This window comes from Muscardinus avellanarius (genome assembly GCF_963383645.1).
Source record: "Muscardinus avellanarius genome assembly, chromosome: X".
NCBI lineage: Eukaryota > Metazoa > Chordata > Mammalia > Rodentia > Gliridae > Muscardinus > Muscardinus avellanarius.
The window spans coordinates 87,799,403-87,822,480 of record NC_137792.1 but is presented as its reverse complement, the minus strand read 5'-3'; the positions used below and the strand labels follow the sequence as shown (position 1 = coordinate 87,822,480).

General features: G+C 36.8%; 1 protein-coding gene across 3 annotated transcripts in view; it reads left to right on the top strand.

Moving 5' to 3' along the window:
• The window catches only part of WDR44 (WD repeat domain 44), a gene marked incomplete at both ends in the record, with an annotated part of 102,394 nt that overhangs the window by 54,219 nt on the left and 25,097 nt on the right, over positions 1-23,078 (top strand). For all 3 annotated transcript variants that reach the window (XM_080718547.1, XM_080718546.1, XM_080718545.1), the window contains 8 exons: positions 959-1,085; positions 2,153-2,248; positions 3,725-3,861; positions 5,093-5,176; positions 7,326-7,432; positions 8,368-8,519; positions 10,775-10,913; positions 13,486-13,550. In XM_080718547.1, the coding sequence (XP_080574673.1) occupies positions 959-1,085; positions 2,153-2,248; positions 3,725-3,861; positions 5,093-5,176; positions 7,326-7,432; positions 8,368-8,519; positions 10,775-10,913; positions 13,486-13,550 (907 nt within the window). The remainder of the gene's footprint in view (positions 1-958; positions 1,086-2,152; positions 2,249-3,724; positions 3,862-5,092; positions 5,177-7,325; positions 7,433-8,367; positions 8,520-10,774; positions 10,914-13,485; positions 13,551-23,078) is intronic.

The window sequence follows — 23,078 nt, the reverse complement described above, 5'->3', positions numbered from 1 at the left end:
GAATGGTATAGTGAATTGAACATGGACTTTGGAGACTTAAGGTCATATCTTCCATCTCTTAATTTCTGAGCTGTATAGTCTGAATGAAGTTAAATAACTTGTCTCAATCCTGGTTTCCCCATATAGGAAATAAGAATAATAAAACCACTTTCTTCATGGGTTTATTTGAAGAATCAAATAGATAAAGGTTAAAGCACTTTTAAGATACATATAAGATGCATTATAGTCTTACATCATAATGTAGATCATGTTGACAATGACATACATTTCCATAATACTTAGTGTCCCCCCTGTGTCCCCATTTTTCTCCCTCCCAATACCAAGTGTCAAGGTTGACAATGTTATATTCACATGTATACAACAATAAAAAGTAAATAAAAATAAATAATAAAAGATACATGTAAGAATCTTGGTGTGGTTGTGCACACCTGTAATCCCAGTATTTGGGAAGCTGATATAAGAGAATTGCAAGTTTGAGGCCAACATGTGGTAAATTAGTGAGACCCTGTTTCAAAATTATAAAGTGCTAGGAGTACCAGGCATGGTGGCACACACTTGTAATCCTAGAATTTGGGGGCCTGAAATGGGAGGACTACAAGTTTGAGGATAGCCTTAGCAACTTAGCAAGGCTCCCACAACTTAGACTCTATTTCAAAAAATAGAGTTGGAAGTATAGCTCATAGGCAGAATGTCTCTGAGTTTGATCCCTAGTACTACAAAAATGGGGGAGGCTGAGTGTGTATCTCAGAGGTAAAATGTCCCCTGGTTCAGTCCTCAACACTATACAGACAAACACACACACACACACACACACACACACACACACACACACACACTATATATATATATATATATATATATATATATACACACACACACACACACACACACACACATACATATATGATCGTGTGTAAATACTAATTGTTGTTCTTGTTATTTTTATTACTGCAATACCCAAAGAGAATATTACATCTGATTCTCTCCTAACTACAAACATGACTTCGGAGAGTGCAGTAAGGGATTCTCAGCCTTCTCTTGACTTGGCAAGTGCTACCAGTGGAGATAAAATAGTTACTGCCCAGGTTGGTGAATTAATATTACATTTGATAATAGGCATTAGGAGACTTTCTAATATGTTGGCTAGCTGATTTGTTTATTATTGAGCTCTCTATCTCCCCTAGGCCAAATATTTCTTTGTCCCAAGCTGGGCCTCCTTATTTTCCTTCTCTAGCTTTTTACTAACTTGCTGGGTAAGCCTAGCAAACTATTTAACATCTGAGTCTCAGATGCCCCATTGATATAATGGGGAAAATAACTTTCTTGAATGTGTCTTGCATGATGAAATTTCTAACATACACCAGTATCTGGTAGGTAGTAAGTACTCAGAATGACATGCTTCTATTAGTGATACTACTGATAGTAATAAACATCAACTAAACTTTTTACTTATTTATCTAACCTATATTGGTCAAAACTGTGAAACTTTTTATAAGTTTTTATCCTAATCATAAAAAAACTTCCATGCAAGTCAGTGGCTACACAAAAGACAATATAACATGAATGTTATAACTGCTAAATTCTGGGACTAAGAGTTATTTACTTGATAACTGAGGTGAAGCACAATAGCAGACTACGAGCTATGACACTATCGTCTTGTAACCCTAGAGTAGAAGCCTGCTTTTGTAGGCTAAACAGGCTCTTTATGTTTATGCTAAGGATAGTCTTTACATTTTAAAGGGTTGTTACAGAAACTGTATCTGAAAAAAAGGCTTAAAATATTTACTATCTGGTCTTTACAGAAAGAAGATTTCAAACCTTGTCTTGGAGATATCCTTGTACAGCCTGAATTAGTAGCAGTTTTAGTAGAGAACTGATTTTGTCCAGGTTCACATAGAATATATACTCATTTTTTAAGTGAATAAATTGATACATAATTGCTGCCCATTACTTCATGGGCTGCAGTAGTTTTAGAATCTAAGGTTTTTCAGCATACTGAGATTAATGAAGTACTGAAATGGAGTGTTCTATTTATATTTTCACTGGGTTCCATTATCTGAATTACAGAATTCTTTAGAACTGTGTAGTGATGAATAATTGAAAATTATAGCAATTGACTCCATCTGCATTCTTTATAAACTTATAATTTCAGGAAAATGGAAAAACACCTGATGGGCAGACGATAGCAAGTGAAGTGCTGGGTCCACAGAGACCTAGATCCAACTCTGGGAGAGAGCTTACTGATGAGGTAGAAGTTTATTCTTTTTGTTCTTAGAAAAATAAAATAGGAAAAGCATAATGGGAAAATGAGAACATTCTGTAGATGGATAATTATGATGGTTGCACAGTAGTGCAAATGTAATTTAATAACTCTGAAGTATATACTTAAAAATTGTTACTGGACATGGTGGGGCATGCCTGTAATTCCAGTACTTGGAAGGCTGAGATAAGAAGATCACACCTTCAAGAAAAGATTACAGTTTTGAGACTAGCTCCAGCAATTTAGCAAGATCCTCAGCAACCTAATGAGATCCTTTTTCAGAAGAAAAATAAAAAGGGCTAGAGGTATATTTCAGTGGTATAATTCCCCTGGATATAATCCCAGTTATCCCCCTAAAATTGTTAAAATGGCAAATTTTATATTATGTATAATTATCCACAACTTCTCTTTCCTTCTTTTCTTTCTTTTTTTTTTTTTTTGTGATGCTGGAGATTGAACCCAGGGGCATTCTACCTCCGAGCTATACCCATAGCCCTTTTCGTGTGTGTGTGGTACTGGGGATGGAAACCCAGGGCCTTCTACCTCCAGGCTACACTCCCAGCCCTATTTTATATTTTATTTGGAAACTGGGTCTCACCAAGTTGCTGAGAGCCTTACTAAGTTGCGAAGGCTGGCTTCAAACCTGTGCAATCCTCTGCCTCAGCCTTCCAAGCACTGGGATTACAAGGGTGTGCCACCATATCCAGCTTACAGCCCTATTTTTTATTCATTATTTCAAAACAGAGTCTCACTGAATTACAGAGGCCCTTACTAGGTAGCTGAGGCTGGCCATGAACCTACAATCCTCCTGTCTCAGCCTCCCAAGTACCGGAATTATAAGCATATGCCACCACACCTGGCTTAATGTTTCCTTTTAATTGATATTTAATATTTGTAAATATTTATGGGATACAGTGTGATAATTTGATATATCTATACAGTGTTTGTATGAGCATAATTAGTATATCCATTTTTCCAAAGATTTTTTATTCCTATGTATATCCATACAATGGTAATTTTTTAGGAATTGAAAGGAATAAAGTATTAATACATGATACAACATAGATGAACTTTGAAAGCAGCATGCTAATTACAAGTACCCAGACATAAAAGCCTATGTACTATATTATTTAATTTTTATGAATTGTCTGGAGCGGGCAAATCTATAGAGACAGAAAATAATTGCCAGGATCCAGAGGGAAAGGGAAATGAGTTGTGACTGCTAATGGTTAGGAGGTTTTGTTTTGGGGTGATGCAAATGTTCTAACTTAGTAGCAATGATAGCACAACCCTTTAAATATACTAAAAACCTCTGAATTGTGTGCTTTAAGTGACAGCATTTTGTGGTATGTGATTATATCTCAATAAAAACCTTAAAATGATTGTGCACCATATTAAAGGTATCTAGAAAATCTTTAACTTAAATTTGTTGTAGGTCATCTGCATGTTATTTTTTTATCTCAGGAAATTTTAGCCAGTGTAATGATTAAGAACCTGGATACTGGCGAAGAAATACCTTTAAGTCTTGCTGAAGAGAAATTGCCAACAGGTATTAATCCTCTCACTCTACACATCATGAGAAGGACAAAGGAATATGTAAGGTATGGTGGAGTAATGTCATTATTCATCATTTATAGTATTTCAGAGTGGCAAGGAATTCATTCATGAATTATGACAGCCTCCAATTTTATTTAATTTATTATTAATTTAGCCTGAAATTCAAATAGAGTTAGTTAATGTAAGTATTCCTTAATTTTATTTTCTTTTATAACTTACTTGGGAAAAGTATTATAAATCTTAAATCACATAATATTTAGTTTCTCTTAAATTATTTGTATTACATTAGAGACAGCACAAAATAACATATTGAGGTTAAAAAGGCATGAGGGATGAACTCTTACTCTTGAAACCTTATTTTAGGATCATACATTTTCTAAGTATTTCACAGGGCTATAAAATGGCTTTAGAGTAAGGTGATACATTACAATGGAATGTATGTAGATTTTAGAAACAATTTCTAGAAAACCAAAAAAGAGCTTTTTATTAAATATAATGTACCTGAGGAATGGGGAGGAAGATATCTACAAGCTACTTTTTTTTTTCTTCTTTTTTTTTTGTGGTACTGGGAGTCGAAACCAGAGGCTATACTCCCAGACCTATTTTTATACTTTATTTGGAAACAGGGTCTCACTAAATTGCTGAGAGCCTCACTAAGTAGCTGAGGCTGGCTTTGAACCTGCGCAATCCTCCTGTCTCAGCCTCCCAAGTGCAGGGATTACAAACCTACTCCACCTCCCTGGCTACAAGCTACTTTTTAACATTTCGACACAGCATATTTTGCCCAGCAAAAAAAGCCTTGTTTATTATAGGTTTCTCATGAGTTACTAAGTTGCATTCACTTGAAACTTGTACATTGTACCTTGCTTCAAGATTCATTCTTCTAATCCCTGAAGCCTTTAAATTCACAAGGTCATCATTCAAACTGAAATTATATAAAGCTTACTAGTCTAATTTATTTTCTTATTCTGATTAGGAAAATAAAGGATAGAGATTTTTGAAAAGTGTAGAGTTGAGTGTGTGTGTGTGTGTGTGTGTGTGTGTGTGTGTGTGTGTAGTACTGGGGATGGAACCCAGGGGCATTCTACCTTTGAGCTACACTTCCAGACCTAGTTTTAATTCTTTATTTTGAAACAAGGCCTCACTAAGTAGCTGAGGCTGTCTGTGAACTGTGATCCTCCTGTCTCAGCCTCCCAAATACTGGGATTTCAAGTGTGTGTCACTATGCCGGGCCGGAGAATTGATTTTTTTCTAAACCACTTTTGTTTCTTGTAGTACTGATGCGGCACAGTCAGATGATGAAGAGAAGTTACAGTCTCAACCAACAGATACTGATGGTGGAAGGTTAAAACAGAAAACGTGAGTTCCAGGCATTTCTTAGAAATATAGGAGAGCTGCCGTGTGTGTGTGTGTGTGTGTGTGTGTGTGTGTGTGTGTGTGTGTTACTAAGGATTGAACTCAGGGGTATTCTGCCTCTGAACTATGCCCCCAGCCCTATTTTATTATTATTTTTTGTTTTGAAATGGGGTCTCACTAGGTTGCTGAGTACCTCACTTGAGTTGCTGAGACTGGCTAAAAATCTGCAGTCCTCTTGCCTCGGCCTCCCAAGACATGTGCCACCACACCCAGTACTTTTTAAAATATACACTCTAACCAATTTATATGTCTGCCTACCACCACTGTTTCTTGTTCGTGGCTGATTAACTCTGAATTCCTTGAGGTTTTATTGGTCAGTTTTAAATCATCTGGCATTTAAGAAATGACCAGTAAGTTTTTCATCATCCTTTTATTATTTTTCTGATTATAAGTACCAAAAGTGTTAGAAGGACATAATTATCCTTGATGTTGTCTTTCTCCTCTCTCTTCTTTACCATTCCTATTGATCTCTCTAAACCCAGCTATGCGAGATTTTCCCTGAATACTCTAATTTGTAGCAAATTTCTTTTATTTTCTCAATTTCAGTAATCCCTATAGTCCTTATAATTTACTTTTCTCTTTTATCATATATTAAACTTTTCTAATTTATTTTTATAGTTTATGTTTTTTATTGGTACACTATAGTTTCACATCATAATGTGGATCATATTGACAGTGGCATACATTCACACAGTACTTGGTGCTCCTCCCCCTACTTCCCCTCCCTCTCACAACAATGAGTGTCCAGGTTGACCATGCTACATTCACACTTATACACATATTCGAATGTAGCTCCTCCATTAATCAACCTCACCCTTCTTCCTCTCCTACCCTTCCTTTCTAGCTTTGCTGAAGCCCCCCCCCCATTATCTGGAGTCCCTCTATTATCCCTAATACTCCCTAGTTTGGGCATATTAGAGAAAACATATGTCTCTTCTCTTTCTGTACTTGGCTGATCTCACTTAACAAAATATCCTCCAAGTCTTTCCATCTCCTTGCGAATGACATGATTTTGTTCTTCTTTATTGCTGAGTAGAATTCCATTGTGTGTATTTCCCATAATTTTGCAATCCATTCATCTCTTGATAGAGACCTAGGTTTAGTTCCATATTTTGGCTATTGTGAATTGTGCTGCTATGAACATGGATGTGCGTATATTATCATAGTTCTCTGATTTCAACTCCTTTGGAAAGATACCTGGGAGTGGTATAGCTGGATTATATGGTGGATCTATTCCCAGGTTTATAAGGAATCTCTAAACTTTTCTAATTTATTTATTTTTATTTTTTGGTGGTACTGGGGTTCCTGGAAACCCTTCTACCTCCAGGCTACACTCCCAGACCCATTTTTATACTTTTTTTATTTGGAAACAGGGTCTCTTAAGCCAGAGCGGCTGGCTTCGAACCTGTGCGATCCTCCTGTCTCTGCTTCCCAAGCACAGGGATTACAAGCGTGTGCCACCATGCCCGGCCTGGGCATTTTTCTTACATAGTATGTCGTCCAGAATTCCTGAGAATGTGGGAAAAGAGCAGCCTTTTTGGAGGGAGATTTTTTCCAATAGTTCAAGGCGGGTTGGATTGGTTTTAGCTACCTCTCCTGAATACTGGCCTCCGCTGCCGCCGCCATTTCCATCATCTTGGTCCTTTTCTTTCTTATATTTTAGTTAGGAAGTCATGGCTATAAATGTCTCTATATATTGTTCCGATCAGATATTAAACCAAAATCTAATGTCTGGTTTCTCAGAGGAATACCTGTCCTATTTGTCCCCTGTCAGCTATTGTTGCTGCGGCCGTGGCCATCTTGGCCCCCCCTCTATCATTTACTATTCGGACAGCAAGATAGTAATTAGAAAGCTGATGCTCCAGAATATATGATGCTATAAATTAGGATAAACTGCCTTTATTTCCTTTAAAGCCTACTTAGCCAAATTATTTTCCATAGAACAGAAATTTGAGAAGTCAATCATCTATTATTTGTGTAGCAAATTGATTACAAAATGATTTACTTAGTGAGTCATGACTGATATGTTTATTTATGAATTGTTAAACCTCAGTATTTGTGTTAATAAATATTTTTGTGTATTTTTGCTAAGGACCCAACTAAAGAAGTTCCTTGGAAAATCAGTAAAGAGAGCAAAGCATCTTGCTGAGGAATATGGTGAACGTGCTATAAATAAAGTTAAAAGTGTAAGAGATGAAGGTAAGTAAAATAAGAATATTTCAACTGAATAGTGAATAAATTTATGATCATCTATATTTAGCCTGTAGCTTTCAATAAACACTGTACTTAATCAGTCTTTATAGCTCACATCTTAGTATTTGGGGAAATTATAAGTTATTTTATCAATTATATGATTAAAAATAATGTATGTATATTAAGTATAAATCTATATATTTTGTGATTATGACAGTCTGGAAGGGTTGATTGTTCAATAATTAATTGTTAATTAGTTTTGTCAGGCTTGGCATGGACAGTACTTGGGAGGCTGAGACAGGAGAATTGCAGGTTAAAGGAAAGCCTCAGCAATGTAATAAGATTCTTTGCAACCTAGCGAGATTCTGATTCAAAACAGAAGCGTAAATATGAGCTTGGGGAATAGCTCTAAGGTAGAATGAGCCTGGGTGTAATCCTCAGTACAGTATAATACCACAAACATTTGTTTTGTCAGAGTATTTAGTTTCTATAAATATTTTCAAAAATAGGTGTTTTCTAAATTTACACAGATCTTAACTTCCAGTGCCTTTGCTATTATTGTATTCATTTGCTTTATTTACTGAACAGTTATGTAGTACTTGTGCTGTGCCAGACCATGTTCTAAGCATTTTTATCTATATTAATTCATTTAATCCCATAAAATACTATGAAGTAAGTACAGTGATCATTCCTATTTTATAAATGAGAAGAATCGAGAGGCATAGAAATGTGAAAAAAAATTGCCTGTAGTCACAGAAAATATCAGAGTTGAATTTGAACTCAGGTAGACTGGCACTAAACTCCATACACTTAACCAATATGGTATGTAGTAGTAGACAAAGTCTGCTTCTCTGTTTAATGAATTTTCTTGATAGTAGATATGAAAACATGAGAATAGCTATACATATATTAGCTGGAATTGATTTCTGTCTTTGCTTCAGTGTTTCATACTGATCAGGATGATCCTTCATCAAGTGATGATGAAGGAATGCCATATACAAGACCAGTCAAATTCAAAGCGGCACATGGTTTCAAAGGACCTTATGATTTTGATCAGATCAAAGTGGTGCAGGATCTTAGTGGAGAACATATGGTAAGCAACCTTTTCATTTTTTATTATTGATACTTTTTTGAGAGAAATACTTCAGCTTATATAAAACTGATTTCTACTTATGTATGTACTTTTGCTAGCATAACATCAAGAAGGGTAAATTTAAGTTAATATGATATAATGAATAAGTAATGAAGAATATTTCTGAATTACTATTCAAGAAGTCAGGTATTTGCCTGTAATACCAGTACTTGGTAGGCTGAAACAAGAGGATTGCAGGTTTGAGGCCATCCTTGGCAACTTAGCAAGGTCCTATTTTAAAACAAAAAATAAAAAAAGGATTGTCATTGTAGCTCAGAGTTAGAATGCTCCTGTGTTCAATCCCCAAGGGTATGCAAAAAAGAAGTGAGGTAATAAGTATGAAAACTCTAGGCCTCTGTCATTAAGAAAGCCATACAAAGCTATCAAGCTTGAAAATAGTTAAATTAGAGGGTGTTGCCACTTTGGAAAAAGTTTAGTGTTCTCCAATATATTGTAAAAAATTTAAGCAAATATTTCTGAAGCCATATACATATATATATATATATATATGTATATATATATATATATATATATATATATACACACACACACACACACACATATATATATATGTAAATATATATGGTCTTATGTGTTACATATGTAATTTTTTGTGAAGTGAGACACACATCTAAAACAAGGAGAGATAGAGGTTTACATTGTCTGTCAGAAGTCAAGTGTCCCAGCATAGATGAAAGTACACAAATTGTAGGCTGGGCGTGGTGAGGCACGCTTGTAATCCCCGTGCTTGGGAGGCTGAGACAGAAGGATCACATGGGTTTGAAGCCAGCCTCAGCTACTTAGTGAGGCTCTCAGCAAATTAGTGAGACCCTGTTTCCAAGTAAAATATAAAAAAGGTCTGGGAGTATAGCCCGGAGGTAGAAAGCCTCTGGGTTCCACCCCCAGTACCACCAAAAAAAGTAAAAAATAAAAAAAATAAAGTACACAAATTGTATTACAAATATCTTCAAAAAACCTAGGAATTCAGTGAAGATAGTAATCTTTTGTTCAGAACTGGACAAGAGATGCTATGCCCTTAATCTAGGAATTTATTTAGAGTTTAACTCTAAAAGTGCTTAACTAGAAGGAAGCAATCATAAACAACAGATGGCAACCAGACTGGAGTTTAAATTTTGATGCTTATAATCTGCACATAATGTGTGTGTATGTGTGTGTGTGTGTGTGTGTGTCTGTGTGTGTGTGTCTGTGTGTGTGTGTCTGTGTGTGTGTTTACTGGGTATTGAACCCAGGAGCAACCCTAGCCTTGTTTTTTATTTTGAAACAGAGTCTCACTAAGTTGCAGAGGAACTTACCAAATTGCTGAGGCTCGCCACAAACCTACAATCCTTCTGTCTCAGCCTCCCAAGTACTAAGATTACAGGCATATACCACACACACCCAGTTTACACATAAAATTTCTTAGTTGATTATAATACTTTTGTTAAGGAACCTGATGAATTTTCTTATAATCTGTTGATTCCCTCATTGCTTCCTATTTACATAAAATCCCACTGTAGTGGACTCTAAATGTCAGGTTTTCTTACTACACTTGAATTTTGTAGAAATGAATATTATTCCAGTAATTGAGCTAGTGCTTCCAACTTGGACATTCTTTTTGATACATCCAGATGTGAGTTATAATAGTATTGTTGTTGTAGGTTTTGACTTTTCCAATTTAAGGGTTTGTATCCTTTAGGCTCCATACATACACACATACTTAACCACTCTTCAGCATCTAGAGATTCTAGCCACATACTACAGAACCTTGTTTCTATGAGAGAGGCCAGATGCAACCACACTATTCCAGTATTTCTTCTAAGTGTGCAGTTCTATAAGGGTCATGGCTAAGGTGAGCTTTGTTTTTCCTCAGCTCTAGTTAGGGAGCCTCTCTAAAAGCGAGGGCTTTCTTCCCCATCATGTTCAGCTAGGCAACTGAAATCACAAAATAGGACTTGTACTTTTCTAATTAAGATTTCTGGCCACCTTTGGGGTCTTGAACTTGTTAGTTTATGGCAAGCTGCAACCATCTTGTCCTGACTTTGCTCTGAAAGTTTCCCTTTGTGGTATTCTAGCACCATTGAACTTTGGGGCATAAGTACTAATAGTAATGTGAGCATTATCTTTGTACGTATAATTCAGCATAATTTTAACCTTTGACTTCAAATAGTATCTCTAAACTTTTAACACAATAACTTTGAACTTTTTTGTTTTCATAGGGAGCTGTCTGGACCATGAAATTTTCTCACTGTGGCCGATTACTTGCCTCAGCTGGACAAGACAATGTAGTGAGAATATGGGCATTAAAAAATGCTTTTGACTATTTCAACAATATGCGAATGAAATACAATACTGAAGGTAGTCTTTCTGTATCTTTTTTACATTTTAGGTAAAATACAGATTGATCATCCCTAATCCAAAAATCCAAAATTCAAAATATTCTGTAATCAGCCGGGTGTGATGGCGCACGCTTATAATCCCCATGCTTGGGAGGTGGAGACAGGAGGATCACGCAGGTTTGAAGCCAACCGTGGTGGCTGAAGAGACCCTGTTTCCAAATTAAAAAGTATAAAAAATAGGTCTGGGAGTGTAGCCCGGAGGTAGAAGGGTTTCCAGGAACCCCACTACCACCAAAAAAAAAAAAATTATGTAATCTACAAATTGTTGAGTACTGGCATGCTGCTCAAAAGTTTTAATTTTAGAGTATTTTAGGTTTGTGATTTTTAGGTCAGGGGTGATCCAACTGGTAAAATCTATGCAAATATTAAAAAAATAACTTAAGATTTGACAATGGATAGTCAACCTGTAATGCCCTGTACTGCTTCAAGATAAAATGACTTTTCTTGAAATCATTTGCAGTAACCATTACTTTAACCATAGTAGCTGAAACACAAAGACAGAATTCAACAAAAAAGCTTCTGAATTCAATAAAAAGAAATATCACAAAACTTTTGATTTATTTCTTTTCAAGTTTAGTACAGTTAATTTTATCAACCACTGAGAACATAGTTATTTGATTTTTCCTGGCAACCTTCAGTTCTATCATAGATTAAAAGGAAAGATCTCATTAACCTAGAAAAACAAAGAATAATATATACATCTAACAAGTAAAGAATGAGCTGGAACCAGGCATGGTGGCCCATGCCTGTAATCCTAGTACTTGGGAGGCTAAGACAGGAGGATCCCAGATTTAAGGCCAGCCTCACATTAGTGAGGCCCTCCATATCTTAGTGAGACCTTGTTCCAAAATTTAAAAATAACTCAGGTGTCGTAGTCCACATCTGTAATCTTAGTACTTACAAATCTGAGACAAGAGAAACGCAGGTTTGAAATCAGCCTCAGCAACTCCATGAGGCTTGCATCAACTTATTGAGACCCTGCTTTCAAATAAATCAAAACAGGGCTGGGGATTTAGCTTAGAGGTAGAATGGCTCTGGGTTCAATCCTCAAGCACCACAAAAAATAATAAAATATAAAATAGGGTTGGGAGTATAGCTCAGAGGCAGAATACCCCTGGGTACAATTCTGAGTACCACAAACAAAAAAATGGTGTCACACTCCTATAATATTAATACTTGAGAGGCTGAGACTAAAAGATCTCAGATTTGAGGCCAGCCTCAGCAACTTATCAAGGTCCTCATCAACTTAGTGAGATACTGTTTTGAAATAAAATAGGGCTGTGGTGTAGCTTAAGGGTACAATGTCCCTGAGTTCAATCCCCAGTACCACACACATAACACACACATACACAAAAAAAGGATGATTAAGGAAATAGCCAGTAATGTAAATTCCAATTGTCAGTATATAAAGGGGTATGTGAAAAACTGTTAAGTGGAAAAGAAAAACCCCAGAATATTATGTGTGTAAATACTAAATTCACCTATGTAAGAATATATCTGTATCTTATGGTAAATTTTCAGGAATATACGTAAAATTGATATAAATAATGGCTTTTAGTGTATGGAATCCTTTTCTTAAAATTATGTAACTATGTAATCAATTTTCTTCACAAACCATTCCCTTACCAATCATCTAAGGCTAAAAATAAGAAGTTAAGGGAGAGAAAAAGAGATGGCCATGGGTGCAACTATAAGAGTCAAATTGCCAATTTGATGAGCATAGAAGTCTAGAGCAATTCATGAAACTAGCAAGTTAGGACCCATGTTTTTTTTTTGTTTTGTTTTTTGTTTTTGAGAAAACTTTCGTGAGTGATGTGATGTGCACCTGTAATCCTAGTACTTGGGAGGCTGAGGCAGGAGGCTTGCATGTTCATGGTCATAGCAATTTAGTGAGACCCTGTTTCTAAATGAACGAATGAATGAATGAATGGATAGATGGATCGATGGATGGGGGAAAATAGCTCAGAAGTAGATCCCCCTGGATTCAATTAAAAATGACCTTTGTGAATTTGTTTGTGCTATGTTATATAACTGAAGATGATGATGAGTTTGACAAGAAATTAACTATATTGACAATACATTGAGTTTTTCTGGTCCTAGCTGTTTTATCATTTTTCTTTTTTCTTTTTCTTTTCTTTTCTTTCTTTCTTTTTTTTTTGCCTTTCCTAGAGCAGAAAGACTTATTTCAGTAAAACTTGCTAGAGTCACAGCCCAGACCCTTCCTTGCCCCTTTTTTGTTCCTCCGTCTACTTGTTATAATAAATAAGAATGTACTCATTTCTAATACTGAAGATTTGGCAGTGTTATGCTTACTAACCTAGGGAAATGATTAAGCTAGTTTATAATAATATTATTTAAAAATGATAAAACACATAATTTGGTACATGTAGGATTGTTCTTCATTTGTATTTTTCCAGAATATTACATTCTATTACTATCAATTAGACATTGCTGTGTTGTTACTTTTGATTATTTTGGGTGGGTGGATATGTGTACCTATTTAAATTTTTATAATTTTATGCTGTTTTTAGGACGTGTGTCCCCATCACCTTCTCAGGAAAGTCTAAGTTCATCAAAGTCTGATACAGACACAGGGGTATGTATGTTTTGTTGTTTTGTGGTTACTGTTGTGAAAGTCTATGATTTGTTTTCTATTACAATTGACAAATGGAAATATTGATGCTTAAAGGTTGCCACATAGTGAATATTACTGAAGATACCAAACTATTAATGTAAAGTTAAATAAATCAAAATCTCTTCCCCTCAAATCCATATTACATTTTTTTTTTACTTTTTTTGTAGTGCTGAAGATTGGACCCAGAGGTATTGTACCTCTGAGTTACACCCCCAGCTCTATTTTTTTTATTTTGAAACAGAGTCTCTTAAGTTTAATGAGGGCCTCACTAGGCTTTTGAGACTGGCTATGAACCTGTGATCATCCTGTCTTAGCCTTCCAAGCACTGTGATTACAGGCAGGCACGTACCCCCCCATGCCTGGCTCATGTTAGATATTTTTTAAAATAATAATAAGCCAGGTGCAGTGATGCATGCCTGTAATAACAGTGTCTTGTGCTGAGACAGGAGGATCACAAGTTCAAGGCCAGCCTGGGCAACTTTGCAAGACCCTGTCTCAAAAATAAAAAAGGATAAGGGATGTAGTTCAATGGTAGAATGTCCCCAGGTTCAACCTCGAGTACAATTAAAAAATAATAACAACAGGGTGGGAATTGGGTAGGGGTTAAATCAGTGATGTGTGCATGTTTCTACACACAAATTTTTTTACCGCAATATGATGTATGAATATAATTCACCAATAAAAAAATAAAAATAAAAAATAACAACAAAAACAGAAAATGCCATTTTATGATTTAAAATACTTTGAAGGCTCCTTATCACCTCTAAAATAAGGTCCGTCCTTATATTGCCTCATCTTACTTTTTCAACTCAGTTCTAATTCTGTAGTGCCTGTGTATCCTACTTGCCATGTCAGACATGGGTCTGGATCCTAGATGCTCTTCCACTTTCATGTACTACATGCTGTTTGCTTTGCATGGAACGTCTTCCCTATCCTCTTTCCTCACAGGCAAAGCCATACTCATCCTTGAAGATTTAGCTCAAATATCTTACTCATTATTTTCCCTGAATTCATTAGGCAAAATTGTTCCTCACTGTGTTCTAATAGTACATCTTATGTACTTCTGTATCTTCCTTGTCAATTTGTTTCCCTGGCTAAGTTGAGACTAACTTGAGTCAAGTCAAAGAACTGTACTTCATAGGCTTTAGGGTCTTTGGAATGTAATCCCATGCTGACTGTGGTAGGACTGCAATCAGTGTTGAATTCCTGCCTCTGGGCCTTTATTCCTGTTTTTGGCCTTATTTGATGCCTTCATTCTCCTTTCTCTGCATTCAAACTTTGTCCATTTCTCATGGCATCCTTCCTCCATAAAGCCTTCTCTGACTAATGTAGTGATGGAAATTTTAACTGCTTTTCTTTACGGAAAAGGGGTTTGTTTTTATTAGTTTAATTTATTATAAAGTTTCCAGGCATTGATTACAACTAAAACAGGTATTAGCCAGGCACAGTAGTACATATCTGTAATCTCAGTACTTTAGAGGCTGAGACAAAAGGATTGCAAGTTTGAGGATAGCCTCAGTAATTTAATGATACCCTGTTTCAGAATAAAGCAATAAAAATGGTCGAGGATGTAGCTTAGTGATAGAGTGCTTCTGATTTCAATTCCTAATACTGCAAAAAAGTAAAATACCAAGTATTGCTGGGCATGGTGGTGCACGCTTGTTATCTTCGCACTTGGGAGGAGGAAACAGGAGGATTGCACAGGTTCGAAGCCAGTCGCACTGGCTTAAGAGACCATGTTTTTTTAAAAAAAAAATCTAGCCGGGCTTGGTGGCATGCACTTGTAATCTCCGCGCTTGGGAGGTGGAGACAGGAGGATCGTGAATGTTCGAAGCCAGCTGCGCTGGCTTAAGAGACCCTGTTTCCAAATAAAAATATAAAAATAATAGGTCTGGAATGTAGCCCTGAGGTAGAAGGGCTTCCAGGAACCCCAGTACCACCAAAAAAACAAACAAATTAAAAAAAAAAAAACTATAACATAGGTCTGGGGATGTAGCCTGGAGGTAGAAGGCTTTCCAGGAACCCCAGTACCACCAAAGGGGGGGAAAAAAAAACCAAGGACTTTCTCTGCCACCTTGTATTATGCTTATTTCAACAATCCTACTCCAGTCTTTTTGGTGCTAGTGATTAAACCCAAGATTTCATGCATGCTAGGCAAGCACTCTGTAATACAGCTATATCCCCAGCCCCTACTTAGAGATTCTTAGCTACTTCTATCTATCCCCCACCCCTCCAAACCCCAGTTAACTGCAATCTTTATTGAATATAAACCCTTTTTTTCTTGTGGTACTGGAGATTGAACTCGATATGTTGGGCTACATCCCCAGCACTTTTTTATTTTTTTATTTTGAGAAAGGGTCTTGCTAAATTAATGATGCTGGCCTCAAACCTGCCATTCTCTTCTTTCAGCATCCCAAGTGGTAGGACTATAGGCTTGCACCACCACACCTGACTACAATATCTTGCTGTTGTTGTTGGTGGTGGTGGTGGTGGTATTACTACAGATTCAACCCAGGGGAATTCTGCCTCTGAACCACACCCCCAGTTCTTTTTTATTTTGAAACTAAGTTGCCTAGGCTGTCCTTGAATCTGTGATCCTTCTGTCTCAGCCTCCCAAGGACTGAGATTATATTTCTCATTTATAATGCCTTTTAAATAAGGACTGACATAGTTCTTTGATAAAAATTAGTGATCCTTCTTGGAATACTGTGATTTTTTTTATTTTTTTATTTTTTTTGGTGGTGCTGAGGATGGAACCCTTCTACCTCCGGCTATACTCCCGGACCTATTTTATATTTTATTTGAAAACAGGATCTCTTAAGCCAACAAGGCTGGCTTCGAACCTACGCAATCTTCCTGTCTCCACCTCCCAAGTGCGGGGATTACAAGCGTGTGCTACCACGCCTGGCAGAATACTGTGATTTTTAAATAAGTAACATTTATCTGTTCTTCCTAAAAAAAAAGTATTGTTTAGGATTTCTTTCACTTTTGTCATTGTAATTGGGGACAGTTTTATGCTGCATTGGCTTGATATCTGGAATTATCCCTTTTAAGTGGTACTGGAGATTTAATCCAGGGGTACCTACAACTGAGTTGCACAACCAACCTTTTTTTAATTTTGAATAGGGTCTTACTAAGTACTGAGGCTGGACTTGAACTTGCAGTATTCCCGTCTCAGCCTCCCAAGTACTAGGATTACAGATGTTCACCATCATGCCAAGCTTTGAAATTGTATTTAACCTAGCTCTAGGTACAGTAAGTCATAGTTACCACAACGAAGTTTATTTTTCTGATGTGTGTGGGGTTTTTGCCCTTTTTGAAGTACTTTCTCACTCTTTTGTTTTCTCATCATCCTAATAAAATAGAAAATGTGAAAGTATCTAACGTACCCTTGAGCAAACAGAGTGATATACTGACCTACTTATTGGTAATACCATAAGTGTAGAATCTGGCTATTATACCATTTGTGTTGATTTCCAAATGGAACTCAGTAAATATAAGAACAAAAGGAAGAGGCTTAGTTTACTTTGTTATGCCAGAGACTTAAAGGAATTTTTTAATAATTGGCTTGAGCATAAACGTTTAGACCTCATGGTTTCTAAGAATCCATAATTCGGCCAGATTGCAAGTATAAATATTCTGTGTAAAATTTCTTCTTGTCACTAGGAGTCATAAGTATGCTTTTAACCTAGAAATTAATGCTTTTTCTTGGGCAAAATTATGCTTAATGTGCTTAATTAGTAAGATATCAATATAACTATTAATATTTAACTACTACTTAAAATTTTTGGGGGGGTAGAATCTCTAACTTGAGTGACAGGAAATGAGAGATAATTTGATAAAATGTAGTTATGCAACATTTTATGAAACTACGCATTGTTGCTAATAACTTCATTTTACAGCCAAGCAGTAGCTACCTCTGTAACGCCAACAACTCAAGAGTCTGAGACAGGAGAATTGCAAGGTTCAAGGCTAGCCTTGGCACCTTAGTGAGACCCTGTCTCCAGATTTAAAAAAAATTAAAATGGCTGGGGATGTAGCTTAGTGGTTGAATACTCCTGTGTTCAGTTTCCAGTACCATGAAATAAACACAGAAATTCATTTTACAAATAAAAGTCTTGGAAATACTAACTAACCAATTTCATACAGTTGGTAAATACAGTGTCAGAATCAAATATCAGCTCTTTTCTTTGACTAGAACTTATTCTCTTAACCATTATGCTCTATGAGTTGGCATTTGTCTTTATTCAGTCCAGTAATATTTATTGAGTGCTCACTCTGTGATAGTCACTGTTTTAGGAACTAAAGCTATATAATAAATGAACAAAGGAGACAAACTTATACATTGTTAAAAGTTTATATTCTGATGGGAGAAGATACAAAAACAAAATAAGCAAATTTTGTAGTATATTAGAAAATAGTTTTTAGACCACTTTATTCAGGTATGATTGACATACAGAAAGCAGTATATATTTAATATATATAATTTTATGCATTAGTGATAAGTATATAACTATGAAAGCATCACCATAATCTGTGTCATAAACCTTCCCATTAACAAAAGTTTCCTCCTATATTCTTCACTATTTTCTCTTAAGATCAACACTCTGAGTACATTTTCAAGTATACAGTACAGTATTAACTATAGTCATTATGCTGTACATTAGACCTCTAGGACATAATCCTTTTGGGTTTGTTTGTTTGTTTGTTTGTTTGTTTGTTTGTTTGTTTTGCAGGCCTGGGGATGGAACCCAGGGGCATTCGACCTCCAAGCTACAACTCCTACCCTATTTTTTATTCTTTAATTTGAAACACGGACTCACTAAGTTGCAGAGGGCCTCACTAAGTAGCTGAGGCTGTCCGAAACTGTGATCCTCCGGTCTCAGCCTCCCGAATGCTGGGATTACAAGCGTGCACCACCACACCCAACTTACTCATTTTGTATAACTGAAACTTTATATTCTTTGGAGAAAAAAAGTGCACTAGTGTGCAATAACTTACTGAGACCCTGTTTCAAAATAAAAAGGGATGAAGATGTAACTAAAGGGTAGAACTCCTCTGGGTTCCATCTCCATCACCAAAAAACGAAAATAGTGAGTGTGTGTGTGTGTGTGTGTGTGTGTGTGTGTGCACATGTGCAATGCCGCAAATGCATGCACGCACACATCCCTAATCTGAAACTTGAGGTACTCTAAAATTCAAACTATTTTGAGCATGAACATGACTCCACAAGTTGAAATTTCATAACATGAAATTTTTGTTTCTTGCACAAAATTATTAAAAATATTGGGACCAGGCATAGTGGTGCACACCTGTTATCCTAGTACTTGGGAGTCTGAGACAGGAACATTGCAGATTTGAGTCTAGTGGGAAATAACTTAGTAAAACCCTGTTGTTAAAATAAAAATAAAATAAAACTGGGGAGTGTAACTCAAAGGTAGAACACCCCTAGGTTCAGTTCCTAGTACCACAAAAAAAAAAAAAAAGATTGGGGACACTGGTGGAATTGCTCCCTGGTAGAATGTGTGCTTCTATATTTCTAAAATTTCCTTTAATAATCTTTCCTGCTTTTATTAAGACAAACAGAAGAAACAGTAAAAGTCTCAAGTTTAAAATTGTTGACACAGTAATACTCCTTATATAAAGATAAGGAAAGAATTAAATTTGAATAAAGATTCATGTTCCAGGATAATCATTGAATTGCTATTTGTGTGTGTGTGTGTGTGTGTGTGTGTGTGTGTGTGGTACTGGGGGTGGAAAGCAGAGGCTTTCTACCTCTGGGCTACACTCCCAGACCTATTTTATACTTAATTTGGAAACAGGGTCTCACTAAGTTGCTGTGAGCCTCACTAAGTAGCTGAGGCTGGCTTTGAACCTGCGCGATTCTCCTGCCTCAGCCTCCCAAGCATGGGGATTACAAGCCTGTGCCACCATGCCTGGCTGAATTGCTATTTTTAATAGCAAAAAATTCGAAATATCTAAATGACCAGAAAATAGGTAATGATTAAATTATAATTCATTCATGCCAGGCGTAGTGGCGCACGCTTGTAATCCCTGCACTTGGGAGGTGGAGACAGGAGGATTCCACAGGTTCAAAGCAAGCCGCTCTGGCTTAAGAGACCCTGTTTCCAAATAAAAATATAAAATAGGTCTGGGAGTGTAGCCCAGAGGTAGAAGGGCTTCCAGGAACCCCAGTACCACCAAAAAAAAATTTATAATTCATTCATATTATGCAGCAAGAAGAGACTATTTCTTAGCAATGCACACTAGTTTAGCAGCAAATTTGGAGGGGAAGGACAGTAGTTATCTCCGATTAGAAGAGCTTGATAAAAGTTCCAGGTGTCGCTGGGCGCCATGGTACACACCTATAATCCTAGTACTCAGGTGGCACTGAAAGGAGAATTGCAGGTTTAAGGCCAGCCTCAGCAATTTAATAAGACCTGATTCGAAATAAGTGACAATAATGATGGAGATCATGATGATGATGATGATGGTGGTGGTGATGTAGCTCAGTGGTAGAACAACTCTGGATTCAATGCCCAGGATTAAAATATAAGATAGAAGGACATTTCTACCTTATACATTTGAGTCACATCATCTTAAACCAGGTGTGATGCATGCCTGTAATCCAATTATTTATGTAACTGAAAGGAAGCCTGCAGGTTTGAGGCTAGCCTCAGCAACTTAGTGAGACTGTTTCAAAACAATAAATAAAAAAGACTGTGGGTGTAGCTTAGAAGTAGAATACCCGTGGGTCCAATTACAACTACCACCAAAAAACAAAAAACTCCAGGTGTCAGTGTACTATCTACTTCCATTATTGATAGGAAGATATATTTATTCGTTTGTTTGTTTGTTTGTTTGTTTGTTTGTTTGAGGTACTGTGGGTGGAATCCAGGGGCATTCTACCTCCGAGCTATACCCCCAGTTCTATTTTTTAGTCTTTTATTTATTTATTTATTTTTTTGGTGGTACTGGGGTTCCTGGAAACCCTTCTACCTCCGGGCTACACTCACACGGCTACACTCTCAGACCTATTTTTTTTAACCTTTTCACTTGGAAACGGTCTCTTAAGCCAGCGAGGCTGGCTTCAAACCAGCGCAATCCTCCTGTCTCCGCCTCCCAAGCACATGGATTACAAGCGTGCGCCACCACGCCCGGGTAGTCTTTTATTTTTTGAAACAGGGTCTTACTGACTTGTGATGGATCTCGCTAAGTAGCTGAGGCTGTCTTCAAACCTCAATCCTCTGGTCTCCACCTCTGGAGTGCCGAGATTACAAGTGTTCACCACCACGCCCAGTCTTGTTTTCTCTTTTTTTTTTTTTTAAACGGTGACTCACTGAGCCTTGCTAAGAAGCTGAGGCTTTCCTTCAGATCTCAGCCTCCCAAGGGAAGATGTATTTATAAACTATAAAGTTCTAGCCAGGCATGGTGGCAGACACCTGTAAGTCCAGTACTTGGGAGGCAGAGACAGGAGGATCGCAGGCTCGAGGATAGCCTCAGAAATGTTTGAGACTCTCAGCAATTTATCAATACCTGTTTCAAAATAAAAATTAAAAATGGGGCTGGTAATATAGCTTAGAGGTAGAATGCCTCTGGATTCAATCCCCAGTAACAATAAAAATAAAAACAAAAAACCCCTATAAAGTTCTAAACAGGGTTAATTATGTAGCTCAATAGTAGAGCACTTGCCTAATATACATAAGGTCCTGGGTTCAATTTACCACACTATAAACAAAAACTTCTGAACAAATAATAGTGGTAGTTTTTTTATCTATCCTCTGCCCCTTTCCCTACATCAAACCCTCAATATTCTTATTTTTTATTTCATTCATATAATCGTTTTTACTGGTGCATTATAGACATCTTAATGGAGTACAAGATGGTAGAGACATACATGCACATATCACTCATTTAGCCCTTTTCCACTTCCCACCCCATTCCCTCCCCCTCCCTCCTTCTTACGTTTGACTTAGTAATTGATTTTGATATGGTTGTGAATGTATATCATGTACATTAGAGAATTTCCCTCTTTCCCCCACCATCCCTCTCAGTTAGTTCACCTTATTTGTTCATTTACAGTTTATCCTTCTTTGTCTATAGTTCTTCCTATGACTCATTTTCTTCTTTCTTTCCACATAGTAGAGAGAGCATCTGAATTTTTACCTTTTTTGACTGACTAATCTTTCTTAGCATAATGTTCTCTAGTTCCACCCATTTATCTGCAAATAAAATAATTTTTTACAGTACTGGGGATTGAACCCAGGGGCATTCTACCTCTGAGCTATACCGCATCCATAATTTTTATTCTTTATTTTGAGATATGGTCTCACTAAATCGCAAAGTACCTCATTAAGTAGCTGAGGCTGGCTTTGAACCTGTGATCCTCCTGTCTAAGTCACACAAGTACTGGGATTACAAGCATGCACTAGCACACCTGGCTAAATGACATAATCTTTTCTTCTTATGGCTTAATAAAATTCCATGGTATGTATGTATGTGTATGTATGTATATAGATCCCATAGTTTTGTAATCTATTCATCTGTTGATAGATATCTTGGCTTGTTTCATTGTTTGGCAATTGTGAATTATACGGTTATAAACATAGTTTGGTAGTTTGGTTTCCATTCTTTTGTGTAGACCCAGAAGTGGTATTGCTGGATCACATGGTTGGTTCATTCTCATTCTTCTGAGGATCCTCCATCCTGTTTTACAAAGTGGCTGCAATAATTTTCCCACCAACAATATATTAGAGTTCCCATTTCTCCACAACCTGCTGGCATTTGTTGTGTTTTTAATGATTGCCATTCTAATTTGGGTTAGGTGAAATCTCAGGGTACTTTTGATTTACCTCTTTCTGATTGCTATTAATGTTGAACATTTGTATACATTTATTGGCAATTTGAAATTTTTTTTTTGGTACTGGGGGTGGAACCCAGAGGCTTTCTACCTCTGGGCTATACTCTCAGACCTACTTTATATTTTATTTGGAAGCAGGGTCTCACTAAGTTGCTGAGAGCCTCACTAAGTAGGTGAGGCTGGCTTCAAACTTCACTAGCCCATTTTTTTATTAGGTTATTTGATCACTTAACAATGTTAAGTTTCTTGAGTTTTCTGCATATTCTAGATATTAGTCTTCTATCCGGGGAGTAGTTGGTAAAAATTTTCTCTCATTCTGTCAGCTGTCTTTTGAGGTTCTTGATTGTTTACTGTACAGAAGCTCTTCAGTTTCATGCAGTCCCACATATTGATCCTCCTTTTAATTTCTTGTGCCTTTGAGGTCTTGTTGAGAAAGTTTTTTACCTGTACCTATGTGTTGAAGTATTGGAACTATGCCCTCTTCAAAGAGCTGCAATGTCTGATTGCCAGGTTTGATCCATCTTGAATCGACTCTTGTGCAGGGTGAGAAAGTGGGGTTTATTTCCATTTTTCTGCATATGGTTCACCAGTTTTGCCAACTCCATTTGTTGGACAGGCTATCTTAGTGT